Source organism: Nothobranchius furzeri, chromosome 12 (genome assembly GCF_043380555.1).
Source record: "Nothobranchius furzeri strain GRZ-AD chromosome 12, NfurGRZ-RIMD1, whole genome shotgun sequence".
In the NCBI taxonomy this organism is placed as follows: Eukaryota; Metazoa; Chordata; class Actinopteri; order Cyprinodontiformes; family Nothobranchiidae; genus Nothobranchius; species Nothobranchius furzeri.
In genome coordinates, this window is record NC_091752.1 from 59,574,709 (window position 1) to 59,594,932 (window position 20,224).

Below are 20,224 nucleotides of genomic sequence, written 5' to 3' on the forward strand. Positions count from 1 at the left end.
GGTAGTGGCCCCGCAGTTTAATTACGTCTCCATGATGATACCTGTAAGTATACCTGTATATATATTTAATCAATTTGAGAGGATAATTAGGGACTTTTTTGGGAAAAAAAGAGGCCGGGAGTAAATATAAAGAAAATGTGGGCCCCTGGGGACGCTGGGGGAATGGCTCTTCCAAATGTGAGACTGTATAATTTAGCATTTGAAATGTCAAGACTGGTCAAACACTGGACAGGACTGGACTCTAAACTGAGCTGGATCAAGATTGAACAGGACCTAGTGAGCCCTTTTACACCCATGGATGTTCTCTCACAGGGATCAGCTAATAAAAGACAGGACTGTCACGATAACCCGGTGCTCACCTATTCTAAAAATGTTTGGGCGGAGGTGCACAAAATGTGTAGAGCATCTCATTTAAGGCAACCTTATGCATCACTGTGGAATAACCCGGCAGTGAAGATTGAGAAGAAAATAGAATAGAATGCCTTTATTGTCACTATACAGGTGTAAAGTGAGATACAGAGCATCTCCTACTCAGTGTAACACAAACATACTGGAGGGGGGGGGGGGGGGGGCACTTCTGCAGCGCTATATACATATGGACAGTAAGTGTTATATACAAATTATTGCACAGTATTGTTACAGTTCTGCAGCGCTATTTTTATATGGACAGTAATGTTATGTATATACAATTATTGCACATGGAATTTGGTATCAACAGATAATGGTGGTCAATGGAGGAAATGGGAAGTGGGGGGCTGTGTTATCGGTGCACGTGTGAGTTCAGGGTGGTTATTGCTTTGGGGAAGAAACAGTTTTTGAGTCTGTGGGTTTTTGTATTAATACACCTGTAGCGCTTCCCTGAGGGAAGCAGTCTGAACATGTTGAAGCCAGGGTGGGAGCTGTCCTTGATGATGTTTGCTGCCCTACTGAGACAGCGGGAGGAATAAATGTCCATCATGGAGGGGAGAGGACAGCCGATGATCTTCTGTGCTGTCTTGACCACACTCTGAAGCCTCACTCTATCCGCCTTGGTGCAGCTGCCGTACCATACCGTGATGCAGTAGGTTAGCAGGCTCTCAATGGACGAGCGGTAGAAGGTCAGCAGCTAGCCGGTGTTCAGTTTGTACTTCCTGAGGACTCTCAGAAAGTACAGCCGTTGTTGGGCCTTCTTGATGACCTCTGAGATGTTTTCCGCCCAGGAGATGTCATCAGAGATGAGGACACCAAGGAACCGGAAGGTGTGGACCCTCTCCACACACTCCCCGTAGATGTAGAGGGGGGCCAAGTTGGTGCTGTGTCTCCTGAAGTCGACAATAAGCTCTTTCGTTTTCTTGGTGTTCAGGGACAGGATGTTTTCTGAACACCAAGCTGCCAACTTCAGGACTTCCTCTCTGTACTCTGCCTCGTCCCCCTTCGAAATGAGTCCGACCACCGTGGTGTCATCAGCAAACTTGATGATGAGAGTGTTATTGTGGGTCGGACTGCAGTCGTGGGTGTACAGAGAATACAGGAGGGGGCTCAGCACACAGCCCTGTGGGGAGCCGGTGCTCAGTGTGCGAGTGGAGGAGAGATGAGGGCCGAGTCTCACAGTCTTGGGCCGGTTTGTGAGGAAATCCTTTATCCAGGCACATGTGAGAGGAGGGAGGCCAAGAGTGACCAGTTAGTTGATGAGGATGTCTGGGATGATTGTATTAAAGGCTGAGCTGTAGTCCACAAAGAGCATTCGGACGTAGCTCTGCCGCTGCTCTAGGTGACTCAGCACAGCGTGGAGGGCTGTGGCAATGGTGTCTTCTGTGGATCTGTTTGCACGGTATGCAAACTGGTGGGGGTCGAATTCTGGGGGGAGGTGATCCTTTATGTGCTGAAGGAGTAGTCTCTCAAAGCATTTCAATATTACTGGTGTGAGGGCCACAGGGCGGTAATCATTTAAGCTGGAGATGGGAGACTTCTTCGGTACTGGGATGATTGTGGCTGATTTTAGACGGGACGGGATGGCTGCCTGTTCCAGTGAGAGGTTGAAGAGTCTGGTGAAGATGAGGCTGAGCTGGTGTGCGCATGCTCTTAGTACTTTACCAGGTACTCCGTCTGGACCAGCCGCCTTCCTGGGGTTCACTGCTAGGAGCACACGTCTGACATCGTGCTCCGTTACAGTGAGTGGAGCGGTGTAAGAACCAGGTGAGGATGAGGATGGTAGCAGGGCTGAAGCAGATGAGTGTTGCTGCTGTGGTGTTTCAAAGCGGGCAAAGAAGCTGTTTATTTCCTCTGCCAGCTGCACACTCAGGTTTTCAGTTTTTGCAGTGCTGCTTCTGTGGTTGGCGATGTCTCGCATTCCCTGCCATACCTCTCGTGTGTTGTTGCTGGACAGGTGGGACTCGATATTCCTTTTGTGGTCTGACATGGCTTTTTTAATCCCCCTTTTCAGGTCAGCTCGATCAGCCCTGTACAGAGCTCTGTCACCTGACCTGAAGGCGGCATCACGGGCTTTGAGGAGTGAGCGGACCTCGCTGGTCATCCAGGGTTTTTGATTTGGAAAAACCCGAATGATTTTGTCCACTGTCACATTTGCAGTACAGAACTTGATGTAATCCAGTACTGATCCTGTGAAAGTTTCTAGGTCCTGGTGTTCAAATATGTCCCAGTCTGTCTCTGTGAAGCAGTCTTGTAATTTGTTGAGAGCATTTTCTGGCCAGGTTGTAACAGTCCTTGTGGTGGGCCTGGCACTGCGCCTGAGGGGGGTGTAGGCCGGGGAGAGCAGGAGAGAGAGATGGTCGGACTGACCGAGGTGGGGGAGGGGTATGGCTCTATATGAATGCTTGATGTTGGAGTAAACATGATCTAGAGTGTTTTCTCCTCTGGTGGGACATTTGACATGCTGATAGAACTTTGGGAGTACAGTCTTTCTGTTGGCCTTGTTAAAATCACCTGCAATAATGTGAACCCCATCTGGGTGGGCCCGCTGCTGTTCGTTAATGGTGTCCAGCAGGATAGAGAGCGCCGTGTTTACGTTTGCATCGGGTGGAATGTACACAGCCGTGATGATCACTACTGTTAGCTCTCTCGGTAGAAAAAAAGGCCGGCATCTCACCGACATGCACTCGAGGTTCGGGGAGCAGTGACTGTTTATAATTGTCCCGTTGTCACCAGCTTTCATGCACGTAAATACAGAGCCCTCCCCCTCTGCTCTTACCGGAGTCCTTTGTCCTGTCCCAGCGGAGCAGAGTGCAGCCTGCTAGCTGAACGCTAGCATCGGGTATTCCTGGGTGAAGCCAGGTTTCAGTAATAATTAAGGCACAGCAGTCACGAACATAGCGATTTCCCAATAGTTGTAATTCCAGGTCGTCCGTCTTTTGCACGAGGGATCTAGCATTGGAGAGATAGAGGCTCGGCAGAGGTGGCTTGTGTGGTTTGTTTTTTAGCCTCAGCATGATGCCGGACCTGCAGCCCCGCTTTTGCTTCCTTTCCCTCCGTCTGCGCCTCCGCTTAGTCCCAATAACAATCCACGGGGAGCCCGGTGGTCTCGCCATATGATCTGGGATGTTGTGCGTGCGAAGGAAGTTCAGTGAAACAGATGTTTGATGCTGATCACCAATGTCTATGAGGCTCTGGCGGGTGTAGCAAACTTTGAAAGTAGAGCCGATGGTGCAGAAAAAAATAAGAAAGACATACAAACTAAGCAAACTAAACAAAAAAAAGGGAGTACTGAGCCGGAGAGCCGTAAGCCCCTGCAACCGTGTGCGCCGCCATCTTGTGGCTGTATGCTGGAACGAATGGTTCGTCAAAGGTTTACACAGGGTAAAGGATCTTTTCTCAGGGGAGTCTTCATCTCCTTTACTGAAGAACACAAAAATATGGTGTGAACAGGAAAAATAATTTTTGGAAATATTTACAAATAAGGAATTGTATTGCTGAAGGAAAGTTTACTCAAAGTGTAAATACCGTAGTGGAGTTTTTAGAATTATATCAAAAAGACATTCTGACTTTGTTTTCTAGGCTATCCAGTAATGATCAAAGCATCAGCTGGAGGAGGAGGTAAAGGAATGAGAATTGCCTGGAATGATGAGGAGACCAGGTATTGTTGATCTGAATGACTGTATTTCTTTTCATTTTTACTTGTATTTTGGCATAAAGACCAATTACAACTGCAAAGTTATAATCTTTTCTCACTGCATGCATTATCTGCATGATCTAGTGATCAAACATGTTGGAAAGCCTCAGTAACATTAAGTCAAACTGTATTTTTTCTCCATGTTATAAAATGCAAATACAAAATATATATATATCTGTATTTGTATATATATATATATATATATATATATATATATATATATACATATATAGACATATATATACATATATATATTTATAATGTGTGTAAATATATATAATACATATACATATAGATATATGTATAGGTATATATATGTGTATGTATATGTATATATGTGTATATATATACTGTATACACCGTAAATCCTCTAATATTGGCCTGTATTCAGTTAACGGCCGGGTATCACATTTTGGCCGGTGTCGGAGTCGGCGGAGGTGAATAATGGCCTTTTTTTTTTTATTATTGTGGCCGGGTGGAATGTGGTAACAAGCAAGTACCACAGGGGGGCGGTTGTGTCATCCGTCTCACTTTTGATTTGCCAGTGATAGACCGCGAGGGTAACTTTAACCGTGCGGAGACGAAGAGGAGGCGAAAATTTGATATCAAGTTCAAAGAGAACGTGCTGATTATGCTGCAGAACACTCTGGGGAGCAATAGGGGTTGTATGAACTAGTCACTAGTCGACTTCACTGCTCTAAAGTGACTTTTTATGCCTGTCATCGACTAGTCGCTGTCACGTGATAATGACCAGCAAGATGCAGTCCTCGGAAAAGACAGCAGCCTGCTGTCAGCAGGTGACAAGCTCCTGCACGTCGGGAGGCAACGCGCTGTGCCAGAGCGTCGGTACTGACACCCGCCGTAAAACGGACATTTGACCAAATTGTGATGTTTACCCTCTTGCAATTTAACCTTCCCCTCACCTCCTTCCTAACCTTAACCAGCTTGCGCATGCAAAGCTCTGATTGTTGACGCTCTCCAGAGATCTGCGTCCTAAGCACGGCCACAGTAACATTATCAAATTAGGTGTCGCCACCTCACAAACTAATTTAACACGCGATCGTTCATGTCGGCTCGTTTCCTTTTATGTTTTCTGTCATTTATTCTTTTATTTGTGCCTGATGCGTTTCGCTGCTGTGAATCGGGGCACATCACCTGTTTTGTCCTCCGGTGACGCACCTCACTGATGCTGCCGGCGAGCAGCGCGCACTCCGCTGCTTTTGCGGTCGATAGATCTTTTAGAACTGCAGTTCAAAGGTAACTCATAAGGTGAATATATATGAACCCAGGTAGCAGTTTTTCTTTAGGATTGAGAGGAGATGGAGGAAGATGATAAACAGAGACGGGACAGAAAAATAGTCAAATAAAACAAGTTAGTTTTTGTACCTGGTGGTTGCAACAAACAGACACCATTGAAGGTAATCAGAAGTGAGGAACAGAAAATGAAATAATTATTTTAATGTTTAGAGCAGCAGGAACTCCGAGAGGCTGCAGGCGCATCAGTGAGTTTGCGGCCGCTGCACAGGGGGAGGGAGGGGGCTGAAGGAGAAACTACCGTTGTTAAAAGAAATGTGTTTAACTTTGAAAATGTGGGCGCAATTTTAATTGTCAAAAACTCCAGCGAACCATTAGTTCATTTTGCTCAAATAGAAATTGAGACCTGCCTCTAATTCTGGTCCTCCTACCAATAAAGGCCTGGAGCTTGATGAGCTTGAGTAAAATACAGGCCCTGGCCTGTATTAGAGGATTTACGGTGTGTGTGTATATATATATATATATATATATATATATATATATATATATATAATCAGGTCATACACCTGGAGCAGCTAAAACTGACGATGAGTGACCAGGCGTTTTTTTCTGACGTACCCACACGCACTGTTTGTGCCCACACTTTCTAAATTAACACGTCTCTTTTAACAACGGTAGTTTCTGCATCTTTACTGTTCCCCTGCTTCAGCCCTCTCCCCCCTCCCCCTGTGCAGCGGCTGCAAACTCACTGATGCGCCTGCAGCCTCTCAGAGTTCCTGCTGCTCTAAACATTAAAATAATTATTTCATTTTCTGTTCCTCACTTCTGATTAGCTTCAATGGTGTCTGTTTGTTGCAACCAGCAGGTACAAAAACAAACTTGTTTTTATTTGACAATTTTTCTGTCCTGCTTGTTTATTATCTTCCTGCATCTCCTCTCAATCCTAAAGAAAAACTGCTACCTGGGTTCATATATATTCACCTTATGAGTTACCTTTGAACTGCAGTTCTAAAAGATCTACCGACCGCAAAAACAGCGGAAAGCGCACTGCGCGCTGGCCGCACCGGAGGACAAAAAAGGTGATGCGCCCCGCTCCACAGCAGCGAAACGCATCAGGCACAAATAAAAGACAGAAAACATAAAAGGAAATGAGCCGACATGAACGATTGCGTGTTAAATTTGTTTTTGAGATGGCGACACCTAATTTGATAATGTTACTGTGGCCGTGCTCGACCGGAGCTTTGCATGCTCAAGCTGGTTAAGATTAGGATGGGGGTGAGGGGAAGGTTAAATTGCAAGATGGTAAAGGTCACAATTTGGTCAAATGTCCGTTTTCTGGCGGGCGTCAGATACCGATGCTCTGGCAAGGCGCGTCACCTCCCAACGTGCAGGGGCCAGACACCTGCTGTCTTTTGTAAGGACTGCATCTTGTCTGTCATTATCACGTGACAGCGACTAGTCGATGAAAGGCATTAAAAGTCACTACAGAGGAGTGAAGTCGACTACTCGACTAGTTGATGCAACCCCTAATACATACATACATACATATATATATATATATATATATATATATATATATATATATATGTGTGTATATATATATATGTATATATATATATATATATGTGTGTATATATATATATATATATATATATGTGTGTATATAAATATGTGTGTATATATATATATATATATGTGTGTATATATATATATATATATGTATATGTACACATGTATTTATATGTATATGTACACATGTGTATATATATGTATATGTACATATACATATATGTGTATGTATATGCATATATATATATATTTATATGCTTTAGCCACTCCTCCAGTCTGGGGGTTCCTGCCTCGAGTGCCCTGATGACCACGAGTCCCACCAATGTCTACTCTCCAGGCTTTCTCAAGTTCTTCTTTGAGGATCTTGGATGTTTTCTTCTGGATATTGGCTCTCACACTCTCAATCGATCAATCAATCAATCGATCAATCAATCAATCAAAACTTTATTTAGAAAGTGTTTTTACTACATAAACTGTCAAAGTGCTTTACAGAATAAAATGACCCCTCATAACCCACATTCCCTCATTTATATCATTTTCCCCACAAAAATAAAAACAATAAACTAAATTATAGCCCCTTCCCCAAACCCCTTTCTCTCACACACACACACACACACACACACACACACACACACACACACACACACACACACACACACACACACACACACACACACACACACACACACACACACACACACAAGCTAAAGTGAAAGGACAACTGGCTGAGTACAGATGCAATAGGAAACAAAGAAGACGGAAATGCCATCTAAAGGAGCCAACTGCACTGGGAGCAGCAGGATCAGCAGCAGCAGCCCGGGCACCGCCACAGGACACCAAGACGAGACACGAGAAGCTCCTCGGCAGCCACAGCCAACCGTCTCTACAGGGGCAGTTGGCCCCTACAGAAGAAACACTGGTTAAACCTGAAGAGATTAAGATATCAAATTAAGCATTAACACCAGTTAAATAAAAGTCTAATTAAAACACTGACAACAAATAACCAAGTAGAAAGCAACAATAAAATTTATAAAAAATTATATAATGCAAATAATTCATACTGGTTAAAACAAGTTGATATATAAGAAAATGTGTCATTTAATTAAAAGAGTAATTAATAAAACTCTGGTGAAATATATAATGATGGATAGAATTGATCTAATTCGGCTAAAAGCTATACTAAAAAGGTGAGTCTTGAGCAGTGTTGGGAGTAACGGTGTTTAAGTATAACGGCATTCTTTTTAGGTAATGGAATAATCTAATCACTTTTGCACTGTTGCAACGCCGTTACCGTTACTGGGGACGGAAGGTTGTGCGTTACTATGTGCTTGTCGAACGTTGAGCAACAGTGTGAGGCTTTCTGACCACCACACTTCAGCTGCAGCCAGGGAGAGAGAGGTGTCGGTAACGCACTTACAAACACGATGATGATTGGCCGGGTGGGCGGAGACCCTCAGTGTTCTCACTGTTTCAGTCACAACAGAGCAGTGATGGGAATAACGCAGTAAAAAAAAATTTTTTTTTTCAGTAACGAGCAATCTAATTAATTACCATCTTCTTTTATCAAAAGAAAATGCGTGCGTTAAGCAGCACGGTGTGTTGAAGCTGTCATCAGCTGATCAGGAGCTAATGAAGCAGATGTTTTCATCCAAGCGCATCAAGAACGAGGAAGATGTGATGAATACTCTACAGCTGCAGGTGGGGATTTGCAACCGTGCCCTTCTTAGCATGACAGCGGGACTTCCCGAAGGTCCGCTCACATGTTCACCGCTCAAACGTCACAATCTTCTACCATCCTGGATGATCCAACTGTAACCTGTTCCTGATCATGTGTTTAGTCCCGCTGTAACTGATGCATCAGTCTCAGCCGTCATGGAGCTCAGGTGTTGTTAGAACTACCTGTGTGTCTTTACCACCCAGCTTCAGCTCTTCTGTGTTTGGGTCTGACCCAAGTTAGTACATTTAAGTCCTCCATCAGATTTGTGCCTGTTCTATTGTAATTTTAAAGGATTTTATTTATTTATTTAACCGTTACTAGATTAGCAGCAACAGAAATGCTACTAAAACACATAATTATGTGAAGCTGGAAAAATTTAAATACTGTGCAAAATTACATTTATTTCTGTAATTTAACTAGACTGAGAGACCATTTAAAGGCTCAGGAACCTTTACGGGTGTTTCTATTTGCAATTTTAAATTTTAGCTGATTGGGGTCTTGTTAAATATCACACAGTGACCTTTTAATAGTCTAGATTAGTGTAATGTTCCTATTAGTAGTTCCTCCTCTTAAGTGCTTGTTTATTTAAATTATTCAGGTTTATAAAAAACATTTGGGCATACATTTTATTATGTTCCAGTCGTTAGTCATTTATATTTCACTATTGTAGTAATTTATAGTAAATGAAGTAAGTTTAATTAAGAGGGGAACCCATTTTCTTGCATTCTTTAATGAAAAAAGTAACTAAGTAGTTATTTTTCTTGGTAATTAGTTACTTTTAATAATCTCGTAACTCAGTTAGTAACTGAGTAACTTTTTTGATAAAGTAATCAGTAACTATAACTAATTACTTTTTAAAAATAACGTTCCCAACAGTGGTCTTGAGCCTGGCCTTAAAAACATGAACTTTCTCTGCAGCCCTGAGCTCCTCTGCCAGACCTTTCCAGAGATGAGGGCCATAAAGCTGGAAGTCTGTGTCCTGACTTTTGGTATGATGAGGACATGGCTGCCAGAGGAGCGCAGGGACCGAGAAGGCTCATATTTCAGAAGAAGTTCTGAGAGATAAGAAGGCCCAAGACAAATTATTAAGACTATTAAGACTTTCCAGGAAACACTGGAAAGATTAAAAACTAATTAGAAAATATAAAATAACAAAGAGCTAATATAAATTGTAATAAGTAAATGATGTAAATAGAAAATAATAAAAATAAAATAGATATATAGTAAAACTCTGATAAAATGTAATCAAGTAAAATTAATCAAGCAATAAAAACAGACTATAAAAAATGATAATTAGTTCAAAGCTAAACTAAAAAGGTGAGCCTTGAGCCTGCTCTTGAAAACATAAATGTTCTCTGCGGCCCCGAGGTCCACCGGCTGCCCGTTCCAGAGACAGGGGCCACAAAAATGGAATGACGCCTTGCCAAATGTGTTGGTTTTAACTTTAGAAATGACCAGAAGATGGCTGCCAGCGGAGCGCAGAGGTGGCTATGTTTCATAATGTAAAAGCAATTCATTGAGATAAGAAGGCCCAAGACCAATAAGACATTTAAAAACCATTAAAAGAATCTAAAATTGATCCTTAAACGTAACGGGAGCCAATGCAATGGTTCTGAAACTAGAGTGATGTGCTCCCACTTTTTGGTCTTTGTCAGGACATGTGCTGCTGATTCTGTAAAAGTTTCAAGCCTGAGCTACTCTTCTTGGGAAAACCAGAAAGCAGGGCATTGCAATAATTAATTGTACAGGTGTTAAAAGCATTCATCAGCGCCTCCGTATTGGCCAGAGAGAGAATGGGGCAGACTCTGGCAATATTCTTCAGATGATAAAAACATATGTTAGTAATATTTTTAATGATGAATAAAATTGTGCTAAGATTCAAAACCCACACCCAGGTTCTTCACTTGTGTAGAAATATTAAAATACAGTGATTGTAGTTTTGGTAAAAGTTTCTCTCTCTGGGCCTCAGCACCAACTACTAAAACTTTAGTTTTGTCCTGGTTGAGAAAGTTTTCTGCCATCCAGTATTTGCTGTCTAAATGCAGCTTAAAAGTGTATTAATTCAAGTGTCATTAGGAGACATGGAGATGTACAACTGTGAATTATCAGCATAACTGTGAAAGTTCACCCTGTGTATCTTGGTGACACAGCCCAGAGGGAGCATATAGAGGTTAAAAAGGACTGGGCCTAAAATTGAACCCTGGGGCACACCATATGGGGCCCCTGAGACAATCCACCACATAACTGCAGGATGTAAGATGCTGGCAGGGAAAGCATACATGGAACGCCACGACCAATTGGCTGATATTGTGTACAGAAACATCTGTGTTGAGTACAGACTGGAAGCCCCAAGGTCAAAGTGGTTGACACAACTTAAGGTGGTTGAGATCGAGAGAGCCAAGTTCCTGTTGGGACTTCCAGATCCAGACTGACAAAATGGTGATGGCAAACCAACCAGACGTTGTGGTGGTGGACAAACAACGAAAGACAGCCGCAACATCAGGAAAATGGAACACGAGAAACTAAAGAAGTACCAGGGCCTCGAAGAAGGACTTGAGAAAGCCTGGAGAGTGAAGACATCGATGGTGCCCGTGGTCATCAGGGCACTGGGAACAGTAACCCCCAGACTGGAGGAGTGGCTGAAGCAGATCCCATATATAAACATAAACATGTTTAAGAGTAGTAGTAAAAGAGTAGTAATCACCTTTTACATGTTTTCCTTCAGGGAAGGCTTCCGTTTTTCTTCTCAAGAAGCAGCATCCAGTTTTGGAGATGACAGGCTTTTGATAGAGAAGTACATAGACAACCCCCGACACATAGAGATCCAGGTATGGCCACTCTACTCACATGCTTGGTTAGATGTTCAACACAAAAAAAAATCAGAGCATGCCAAAGAAAAACAGCAGTAAATATCTTTATTTTGAGACATACTGTCAACAAACACCACTCAACCCGACCCAGGTGATGAGCATGTCTTGTTCACTCAGATTGTAACGTGCTGTCCATAACAAAATATCACAGATTGTTATATTTTTGGAGTGTTTTAATGTGAGCTGTTTATTATGGGCTATAAAATGTAAAACCTGTTGTAGGTGTTGGCTGATAAACATGGTAACGTGCTGTGGCTTAACGAGAGAGAGTGCTCCATTCAGAGGAGGAACCAGAAGGTGGTAGAAGAAGCTCCCAGGTATGTCTGCAAAACCAAAACTTGACCACAGTGACCCCCTAACTTAGCCTAATCCTGACCCTGACCTAACACAAATAGTGCTGTTGAACTTCGTGGTTTCAAAAATGCTCAAATGTACTTTTATTCTTACAAAACTGCACCAAAATATAAAACTTATGTGCTGCTTTAAAAAAAGGAAAATGGCAATCACAACAACGTCAGAAGCAAACAGATATTAGTGTTTCAAAGGCCAGTTTGTAGACACAAATCACAGGTTACAGGGCTTTATTTATTCAAGTCACCATTCTAAGAAATCAAGGTCACCATACAATAAAAAGGTGAATTAAAACGTTAAAACAAGCGCAAGAAAACTTCAGTACAGTACATACAACTAGATTTTTCTCCTAAATCAGAGGTTTGATTATCAGACTTTTTAAATAGTGGAACCACCAGCACCAGCGTAAAGGACCCGCAGATCAAATTCTTTTCTGATATCTTAGAGAACTCTGACAACCCTAAGACTTTTCTTAATACAATTGATGGTATTTTAAATGTTAGCGAACCATTGGCCTCAGAAATGCAACCTGACACATGTTAAAGGTTTGCTTCCCTTTTCTGGACAACGTTAAAATGGCTAAGGCTGGGTGCTTGATTCCATTTCACGATCCCTCTGTTTAGAGTCCTGCAGTTGATTCCCTTGAGGCTTTTAATCCCGTTTCTATAGCTGAGCTGCACAAAATGGCACGAGATATGAAACCACCTGGTTTCCCTAAATATATTTTACCTACTAGGCTTCTAAAGGATGCATTTTATTTACTTGGATTACTAGTTTTGAATATTCTGAATAGTAGCCTCCTGCTGAGTCATACCTTGCTTGTTTAAACATGCTGGTGTGAATCCCCTCCTAAAGATATTTGGCCTTGACTCATCAGTATTAGCCAATTATAGGCCTATCACTAAATGTCAAGGACTTGGAGGTTGTATAGGACCCAAAATGCAGGAAAATCTAGGAGTCAGTCAGGTAGGTTGAAGGTCCAAAAGTTTATTATAAAGTTGTGGTGGAACAGAAGCAGGAACAGGCACAGACAGGTGAAAACATGAGGAGCAAAAACTAACACAGGGATGCAAACAGACACAAGGAACCGACCAGGAGCTATGAAGAGGTGAGTGAAGACAAATGAAGCAGGTGCACTGATTACTGATGAGAATGACCAACAGGTGTGACTGGTAAGCAGAGATGGGAGGCAATTCAAAAACACAAGAGGACTGAACCAGATAAAACTGTAAGGCCTAGTCCACACGTAGCCGGGTTTATTTAAAAACGAATATCCGCCCCTCCAAAAACTTGCATCCACACCACCTCGTTTTAATAAAAAACTCTGTCCACACGTACCTGGATAAATACGTTGTTAAGGACATACCAGACCTGTAGGCGGCAGTACTTCCCCCGTTCTTAACCTCATCCTTCGTCTGTGGTCTTCTGCAAGGAGCAGTAATTCCGCTTGCAAAAACAAACAAGCAAAAAGCGCTTGGACAGTTGATAAAGTGAGCGCAGCTCTGAGGGCATCCATGCTGTCGGCTAGTGTAAACGATGGTGTAAACACGGGTCGCACACGTGATGTCAGCATTTTTTTGTCGCGGAAAGTGACGTTGCGGACCTTAAAACTCCGGTTTTGTCTGTCCACACGCAGACACCCAAAACGGAGAAAACGCAGATCTTCACTTTGGCCGGAGTTTTTAAAAAGATCCGTTTTCGTGTGAAAAAACTCCGTTTTCGTGTGGATGACAGGCCAAAACGTAGAAAAATATCTACGTTTTGGCAGATCCCCGGCTACGTGTGGACAGGGCCTAAGACTCTAGAACTAAATGCTGAAAGAATACACTAATGGATGACTAAAAGCAAACAGAATTTAATAATAGAAAACAAAACTACAACTAAACTAGATTGGTAGGAGAATGACTGAAGAAAAACACAACCAAGTAAGAAATCCAACAGGGCTGGGGCAGATAAGTGGCTAAAGATATTGAGGCTGGGAATGAATGAATCAATCTAAGGAACTGGAAATCTGGAGGGAGAACACATGGAATGGACTAGGGAGATGGGATATGGAACGGACACAGGACGTAGGGTGACATGAACCGGGGACTGGACATGACACTAAATTGCCTTTTTTGTCAAAAACCTTTTGAGAAAATTGTGCATGAGCAGTTATTGACATGTATTCACAAGTGGGGCATCATGGATGAGTTTCAGGCCTAGTCCACACATAGCCGGGGTTTTTTAAAAACGAATACCTGCCCCTCCAAAAACTTGCATCCACACCACCTCGTTTAAAAAAAAACTCTGTCCACACGTACCCAGATAAATACGTTGTTAAGGACATGCCAGACCTGTAGGCAGCAGTACTTCCCCCGTTCTTAACCTCGTCCTTCGTCTGTGATCTTCCGCAAGCAGCTGTAATTCCGCTTGCAAAAACAAACAAGCAAAAAGCTCTTGGACAATTGATAAAGTGAGCGCAGCTCTGAGGGCATCCATGCTGCCGGCTAGTGTAAACACAGGTCGCATATGTGATGTCAGGTTTTTTTTGTCGCGGAAAGTGACGTTGCGGACCTTAAAACTCCGGTTTTGTCTGTCCACACGCAGACACCCAAAACGGAGAAAACGCACATCTTCACTTTGGCCGGAGTTTTTAAAAAGATCCGTTTTCGTGTGAAAAAACTCCGTTTTCGTGTGGATGACAGGCCAAAACGTAGAAAAATATCTACGTTTTGGCAGATCCCCGGCTACGTGTGGACAGGGCCTCAGTCCGGCTTCAGGACCCATCATAGCACGGAAACTACTCTGTTGATGGTTCTGAACAATTTTTCGGGCTACTGATACAGGGGATACAGTACCGCCATTACTTCTAGGCATATTAACTAAAATAAAGCAATTCACATTAATATGTGGTTGATTCCATTTTATGAATTATCAATTTAGGCCAACAACGACTGTTCATGAACTTTGGCAAGCTGTGTCAGCTTTGTATTGGAGGCTGCTTCAGTGCTGAGTGCACAGATTAAGGAGTACTGAGGATGAGTTAACGTAGATTATACAGACCTGATGTTGAACAGAGAAACACCTTCAGTAACCAATTCTGGCGAGAGCAAAGTCATATCTGCATTAATTTCTTGTTAACACCAATTCTCTTAAAGGTGACAAAGAAGGCAGTTTATCAGCAATCTAAAACTCTGCTTTGAATCTCTAAGAAGCATAAGAAAATTTCTTTAGGCTTTCATCTGTCCCAGGAGCCCTGATACAAGCCATTCTAAACTCTAAAGAGCTGTTTACCCCTCCCACTTGGTCAGGACATGAATATGCTAATGAGCTGCTTGCTGATTGGCTGGTTTAAACCAGAAGGCCTCAGACACTAGAGACTGCAGATTGGAGGAGGAAGAGCACCACATTGTGACATTTCTATTAGAGATTTCTCAGAAAACTGCATGAAAGCACTATTATTACAGGCCATTTATTACACTTCATAACTCTTTTCTAGTGGTTTTAGAGAAGGATTATTTTTAGTTAAAATTAAGTGAAATAAATTGTTAGTGATGCAATGACAGTGATTAGTCATTTAGAGTTTTGTTTTGTTTTATCTTATCTTTTATTTGATTCATAGTTTAACAGTGGAATAGTTAACTTTAGGCTGCTTGTGTACTAGGAAGTGTCAGTTTTGGCATTTTCACATGGCCCGGTCTGGTCTTGGTAGCACTGGCCCATTCCCGCTTGGCCAGATTTTGTTCACACCATAATGCCTGCCTTCTCAGGTGCGCGGTTGTCTCCGAGCATGTCAGCGAGGAAAAGGTCGCATGGAGAAGTCCGTGTTGTCCTACTTAAGTTTGTGTGCTGTGTTGCTTTTGGATACTCTGATATGAAGCACTTGGCGTTCTACATTCTTACTGAGAATGCTATGTGCTCCTCACAGCAGTCTGCCTTTGCAAGGCTGCAGCTGCAGCTGTGGTTCTGAGCAGCAGTCCGAGAACTTGTTTACTCCACTGCATCCAGACTGATAATGAATGGCGCATGCTAGAAATCACTGCTGGCTGACTCTACCCACCAATCAGAAGCTCCCTCTCTTACCGTATTTTCCGACTATAAGTCGCACTTTTTTTCATAGTCTGGCCGGTTCTGCGACTTATACTCCGGAGCGACTTATATACCAAATTATGTAGGCTATACCATGCTGTTGTGGGCTGGCTCTGGACCAGGAATGAGCTCTCCTGCCCCACTGGGAATAAAGAACACAGCCATCACCTGCTGGAGCCTGTTGCGTGCCGTTGCACACTGGATCCGGCCCAGGTTTCAGCTCCTCTGCCCCGCCATCACCTGCTGCAGCCTGTGGTGCGCTGCTGCGGGCTGGCTCCGACCCAGGAATGAGCTCCCCTGTTCCGCTGGGAGGGCTTCAAACACCGTCATCCTCTGCTGGAGACCGTGGCACGCTGCTGCGCCCTGATTGTTTATTCTGTTATTGCTACTGGTACTTGTCTTGCAACGTGAAATGCTTGGTCTCAGATTTTGTAAGAAAATAATAAAATTTACCCCAAAATGCGACTTATAGTCCAGTGCGACTTATATATGTTTTTTCTTCTTCGTTATACATTTTGTGGCTGGTGCGACTTATACTCCGGAGCGACTTATACCCTGGAAAATACAGTAGGTAGGCGTGAACGTCAGCCAGCCTATCAGTTGGTAATGGGTGTGTCGGGTAGAGGTTGCATGACTTAATTTTTTTTTAAGTCGACCGTCAAGTAATGAAAATCGAGTCGACTTCGACTAGTCGTTGATGACGTCACACACCTGAAGCGGCTAAAACTGACGATGGGTGGCCAAGCATTTTTTTTCCGATGCAGGGGTGGTTGTTTCCCTGGAGTTTTTGACAATTAAAATTGCGCCCACATTTTCTAAGTTAACACAGATTTCTTTTAACAACGGTAGTTTCTGCATGTTGCTTCAGCCCTCTCCCCCCTCCCCCTGCGCAGCGGTCGCAAACTCACTGGTGCGCCTGCAGCCTCTCAGAGTTTCTGCTGCTCCAAACATTAAAATAATTATTTCATTTTCTGTTCCTCACTTCTGATTACCTTCAGTGATGTCTATTTGTTGCAACCACCAGGTACAAAAACGAACTTTACTATTTTTCTGTCCTGTCTCTGTTTATTATCTTCCTGCATCTCCTCTCAATCCTCAAGAAAAACTGCTACATGGCTGCACAAATAAAAGACAGAAAACATAAAAGGAAATGAGCTGACATAAACAATCGCATGTTAAATTTGTTTTTGAGGTGGCGACGCCTAATTTGATAATGTTATTGTGGCCGTGCTCAGGACGCAGATGTCTGGTGAGCGTCAACGATCAGAGCTTTGCATGCGCAAGCTGGTTAAGATTAGGATGGGGGTGAGGGGAAGCTTAAATTGCAAGAGGGTAAAGGTCACAATTCGGTCAAATGTCTGTTTTACAGCGGGTGTCAGTACCGACGCGCTGTGCCAGCACGTCGCCTCCCAACGCGCAGGGGCTGGACACCTGCTGTCTTTTCGGAGGACTGCTTCTTGTGGGTCATTATCACGTGACAGCGACTAGTCGATGAAAGGCATAAAAAGTCACTACAGAGCAGGGAAGTCGACTAGTTTATGCAACCCCTAGTATCGGGTCAGTTCCACACGAAGCGCACCACCAGGTAGCAGGTCCGAAAAATCCTGTCAGCTGAGCACGGAAAACGCTCAGATTACCCAGAAATAAACGCATTTACCTTACCAGGGCTGGGCCGGGCCGACCCAGATGTGAAAGCCTTATTTAGGTTAACCTGCATGTTAAGCTTCTGCTACCTGCAAGAGATCACTTTGGTTCCACCACTGTTCTTTCTTTAGTATGTTCCTCGATGCTGACACTCGACGGGTGATGGGCGAGCAGGCAGTGCAGCTGGCCAAAGCTGTGAAGTACTCTTCTGCTGGGACAGTGGAGTTTCTGGTGGATTCGAAGAAAAACTTTTATTTCCTGGAAATGAACACGCGACTCCAGGTGTGTGTGGATGGTTTGCTGAGGTCATTGTCACATGATGCTGGGTCCATTCTCGAGTAGTTATGAGGTTTACAAAGCACACAACAAGAGTATTCTCAAGGCACTTCAGAAGGCAAACACACCAAATGAACCTTCTTATCAGTGCATTAAATTCAGTTCATTATGCCAATAAGTAAGAAGTTTCTCATGTAAGAAAACCCACCAGATTGCATGAAGTCACCAACTTGTAGCTAAGCACCAGTCTCAGAGGCCTGAAACACAATCAGTTGTATTTCTTGTAGAAATGCTGTTTGAATACTGATTGATTAGCAAAATGTAGTTCAAGATTTGGGAGCAAAAATCAATAACGCATTGTAATATAGCAAAACAGTAGGTGAAGAATGGCGAAGACGGTCCTTAACAGCAGAAAACAGAAATCTCTGAACTTGAGAGAAAAACTGAAAGTTGAAACAGTTTAAAGGTGTGGTTCACTGAAAAAAAAAGTTTTTTTTTTATTATTATTTTGGATTATTTTAGTTTTTCATGTAGGCTTAACATGAAAATGGTCTACTACAGACATCTCCTGCATCAGCTTTTGATTGAAAATAACCTCTTGGATTAGAAAAGCCTGACAGGTCTGTGTCTCATGGTCAGTTAACGTTCATGGATTCATTCGTCTTTACTCGCCACAGGTGAAAGCTGTTATTGTTTTAGCATCCAGAAAATAGTAGCAAACATCTTGACCAGTAGAAGCTAACTGTTCGCATTAGCAACTCCGCTATATGGCAGAACTCCTTCAGACTCGTGTTATTTGGGGAGATAAAACATCAGCGTTGCAGAGAAAACAGAGTCTGTGGTATAGTTGTGTTGCTGTTATTCAGTTTGAGGCAAAATGTCTAAATATCAGGAAATAAGAGTCCAAATCCTGCCCTCTGAAGCTACTTTATTCTCCACCTGACTTCTACCTCCTGAAACAGGAACTTACAAGGCATTCATTTCTGCAAGAGACCACTGCAAATGTATTGATTAAATGAGTGTTCCACATCTTTAAACAGCTGGCCAGGGAAGCGTCCAGGAGGCATCCTAACCAAATGCCCGAGCCACCTCAACTGGCTCATCTCGAAGTGGAGGAGCAGTGGATCTACTCTGAGCCCCTCCCAGATGACCGAACTTCTCACCCTATCTCTAAAAGAGAGCCCAGCCACCCTCACAACTCATTTCGGCCGCTTGTATCCGCGATCTCATTCTTTCGGCCACTACCCAAAGCTCGTGACTATAGGTGAGGGTAGGAACATAATTTGACCCTATTTTTATACCAAATTTGATGAAATGGCAAAACTTTTTTTAGAAGTGCCCCAAACATTTTACTGAAACAGAATAATGAAGAAGAAAAAAATTAAGAGAAGCAGGATCACTATAGTTCAATAAAATTCTTCAATATTCGGTAACACTTTACAATAAGGGTCCCTTTATTAACGTTACTTAGTGCGTTATTATGCATTCATAAACCATTAAAGTATTCTTATATTATTATAACCAGCTATGTGGCCTAGTGGTAGAGTGTTCGCCCTGGGACTGGGAGATCGGGGTTCGATTCCCAGTCGGATCATACCAAAGACTTTAAAAATGGGACTCAATGCCTCCCTGCTTGACACTCAGTTTTAAGGGGTTGGATTTGGGGGGTTAAACCACCAAATGGTTCTCGAGCGCAGCCATCGCTGCAGCTCCCCTCTCCCCTCCATGGGGATGGGTCAGATGTGGAAATTAATTTCACCATTGTGTGATTATGACGACTATGGGACTTTAACTTTAACTTAATTAAAACCTGCTTAATATTAATATTAGTATTAAGTAATGAATTACTAAGCACTCCCATGGCCTTTTGTCCTAACCTTAAAGAGCAAGTCACCATGTACCAGTCTTACGCCACTCCCACTTCCTGTTTGAAAAAAGCAACAAAAGCTGTTGTCTGGCAGACTGAGAGGGTGGAGCCACTAACAAACACACACACCCACACACACACACACAGGCTCACAATGACATGACATCGTAATGTACCAGCTAACATCATAGTGTACCTCATCAGCCAATAGCGATGGCAGATTTAAATTCAAATGCAGTGCACCTGATGACGGCACAACCCCGACAGTTTTAGGCAGAATATTTAAATTCTAACTAAGATGCACTAAAGTGCCAAATTATTGACTGCGCGTGTCTACAGCATGCTTAGACACTCATTTATACAGTTTATCAGCAAAAAACACGTTGATTTGGGGTGACTTGCTCTTTAAGGACACTAAATACTATACCTGTCTAATAGTTAACTATTTATGAACTGGGAACATTAATTAAGGGATTCTTTGTTTACTAATGCTTAGTAAG

At 42.9% G+C, this 20,224-nt stretch overlaps 1 protein-coding gene across 3 annotated transcripts in view; it reads left to right on the forward strand.

Annotated features, from left to right (window-relative positions):
* The window catches only part of pcca (propionyl-CoA carboxylase subunit alpha), an 86,659-nt gene that overhangs the window by 31,914 nt on the left and 34,521 nt on the right, over positions 1–20,224 (forward strand). For all 3 annotated transcript variants that reach the window (XM_015945537.3, XM_070542768.1, XM_054750612.2), the window contains 4 exons: positions 3,991–4,069; positions 11,371–11,473; positions 11,738–11,832; positions 17,713–17,863. In XM_015945537.3, the coding sequence (XP_015801023.3) occupies positions 3,991–4,069; positions 11,371–11,473; positions 11,738–11,832; positions 17,713–17,863 (428 nt within the window). The remainder of the gene's footprint in view (positions 1–3,990; positions 4,070–11,370; positions 11,474–11,737; positions 11,833–17,712; positions 17,864–20,224) is intronic.